Source organism: Scylla paramamosain, unplaced genomic scaffold (assembly GCF_035594125.1).
Source record: "Scylla paramamosain isolate STU-SP2022 unplaced genomic scaffold, ASM3559412v1 Contig24, whole genome shotgun sequence".
NCBI lineage: Eukaryota > Metazoa > Arthropoda > Malacostraca > Decapoda > Portunidae > Scylla > Scylla paramamosain.
The window spans coordinates 5,001-7,500 of NW_026973689.1; the positions used below are offsets into that span (position 1 = coordinate 5,001).

The 2,500-nt window shown below is 41.8% G+C and overlaps 1 protein-coding gene across 9 annotated transcripts in view; it reads left to right on the forward strand.

The window, feature by feature from the left end:
• LOC135097536 (uncharacterized) overlaps positions 1-2,500 on the forward strand; it is a 14,241-nt gene that overhangs the window by 4,296 nt on the left and 7,445 nt on the right. For 7 of the 9 annotated variants that reach the window (XR_010265776.1, XR_010265779.1, XR_010265780.1 and 4 more), the window contains 2 exons: positions 525-719; positions 1,092-2,063. Coding sequence is in view for 3 of the 9 variants with exons in the window: in XM_063999467.1 (XP_063855537.1) it covers positions 525-656 (132 nt within the window). In the remaining 6 variants the exon portion in view is untranslated. Of the gene's footprint in view, positions 1-524; positions 720-1,091; positions 2,064-2,451 lie in introns of those variants that run through there. The other 2 variants (XR_010265777.1, XR_010265778.1) reach the window with 2 other exon arrangements.

A 2,500-nucleotide genomic window follows, 5' to 3' on the forward strand; every position in this document is an offset into this window, starting at 1 on the left:
AACCCATTCTTTAATATTGTTTACGAACTCTATAACAAATGCTTTCCAGTAAAAACCAAATATATAACAGAAAAAAGACTCCAAAACGCATGGCTAACTACCGGAATAATTAATTCTACTAAATATAAATGTAAGCTTTTTAAGATGTATAAAGTTGGTCACATTTCACACATGATATTCAAACAATGTGGGAACAACCTAACCCAAGTTATGCGTGCTGCCTGATCCAACTGTTGTGGTCAAATATTTAGTAATTTCAGAAGCAACACAAAAGAAATCTGGCAAACAATCAATGAAATAAAAGGCAATACACAAAATAAAAACACAATTAAGACATTGCAGTATAATGATTTCATATTCAGCAGCCCGTCTGACATGGCCGCCACAAGTAAGCCGATGATGGTGATGATATTGTTATTTTTGTGTGTGTGTGTGTGTGTGTGTGTGTGTGTGTGTGTGTGTGTGTGTGTGTGTGTGTGTGTGTGTGTGTAAAAACTCCCTTTTAAACTCAACTAATCCCACAGATCAGGCAGCAGCAAGCCTCAGTGGGCCCAGGTCACAGTGGGTCACACTCAGGTCAGAGGTCACATGGCCACAGTGCACGACCTGACACACAAGAGTGGGTACCACCCTTCAGGTGTGGACATGGAGGTTGACTCCCTCCACCACCACCACCACCACCACCACTCGGCTAACAAGAAACAACATCACAAACACCGGTGTGTGTGTGTGTGTGTGTGTGTGTGTGTGTGTGTGTGTGTGTGTGTGTGTGTGTGTGTGTGTGTGTGTGTGTGTGTGTGTGTGTGTGTGTGTGTGTGTGTTCATTATTTCTTTCTCTTTCTCTCTCCTTCCTACGCACGCACACACACACACACACACACACACACACACACACACACACACACACACACACACACACACACACACACCACTTTCTCTCCCAGACACCCCCAAACCCCACCCTATCCTTCCCTTTTTTTGTTTTTTTCTTTGTGCGGGTTTGTGTACAACTGCCTGTTTTTTGTTAGTTTGTGCCGTTACCTCTTGGACCTTCCGTGTCTAATCTGCCACTTCCTCTCTCTCTCTCTCAGTAACTCCAGTGATTGGAAGGCTACCCTCCCCCTGTGGATGGAGAGAGCCCTCCCCTCCATACACGCCATCCACGCACTCCAAGAACCATACACTTCCGAAGGGCTGCAGTAAGGTGCATGTGTGTGTGTGTGTGTGTGTGTGTGTGTGTGTGTGTGTGTGTGTGTTGTTGTTGTTGTTGTTGTTGTTGTTGTTGTTGTTGTTGTTGTTGTTGTTGTTGTTGTTGTTGTTGTTGTTGTTGTTGTTGTTGTTGTTGTTGTTGTTGTTGTTGTTGTTGTTGTTGTTGTTGTTGTTGTTGTTGTTGTTGTTGTTTTGCAGGAGGGGACAGTGGAGGGAAGAATACCAGATGGAGCTGTAGGAGGCAGAGAAGGAGGAGGAGGAGGAGGAGGAGGAGGCTTCAGCTCAAAGGCATTATATTGTAAAAAAAAAATGTGTGTGTGTGTCCAGTTCTTCCTTTCTTCCTTCCTCCTCCTCCTCCTCCTCCTCCTCCTCCTCCTCCTCCTCCTCCTCCTCCTCCTCCTCCTCCTCCTCCTCCTCCTCCTCCTCTTGTTGTTGTTGTTGTTGTTGTTGTTGTTTAGTTGTTAAGTAATAATAATAATAATAAATGTAATTGATTTTTTAATGTAATTCTTGTCATCTTAAGGAAACTAGTCTTGTGTAATTAGATAATATATGTAACTAGAAATGTATATAATATTTACATGTAATTATATATATGTAATCTCACTAACTACCTCTCCCTCTCTCTGATTGTGGTTTTGGAATAAATAAATAAATATGTAATTATTTCATTATTTTATTTACTAAAACTAACACACACACACACACACACACACAGTAGTAGTAGTAGTAGTAGTAGTATTTTATAAGTTGTGTAAGTGTCTGTCTGTCTCTTCCTCCTCCTCCTCCTCCTAACTACAACAATTGCAAGATGAACACCACCACCACCATCCCAGAGAACAGTAGTAGTAGCAGCAGCAGCAGCAGTAGTAGTAGTAGTAGTAGTAGTAGTAGTAGTAGTAGTAGTAGTAGTAGTAGTAGTAGTGGTGGTACCACCAGCAGAGGCACCACCACCACCACTACTACTACTACTACTACTACTACTACTACTACTACTACTACTACTACTACTACTACCACTACTAATACAAGAACTATGGGATTTGGGTTGATGCTAGTTAAGTAGTAGTAGTAGTAGTAGTAGTAGTTGTTGTTTATTTTTATTTTTTGAATCTGAAATAGTTTTCTTTGATTTTTTCAGTCTCTCTCTCTCTCTCTCTCTCTCTCTCTCTCTCTCTCTCTCTCTCTCTCTCTCTCTCTCTCTCTCTCTCTCTCTCTCTCTCTCCTAACTTTTTTTTGCAGGTTTTCTTCAAATATGAGGCCCAGGATGGTGGGAGTGGGGGCAATGTGT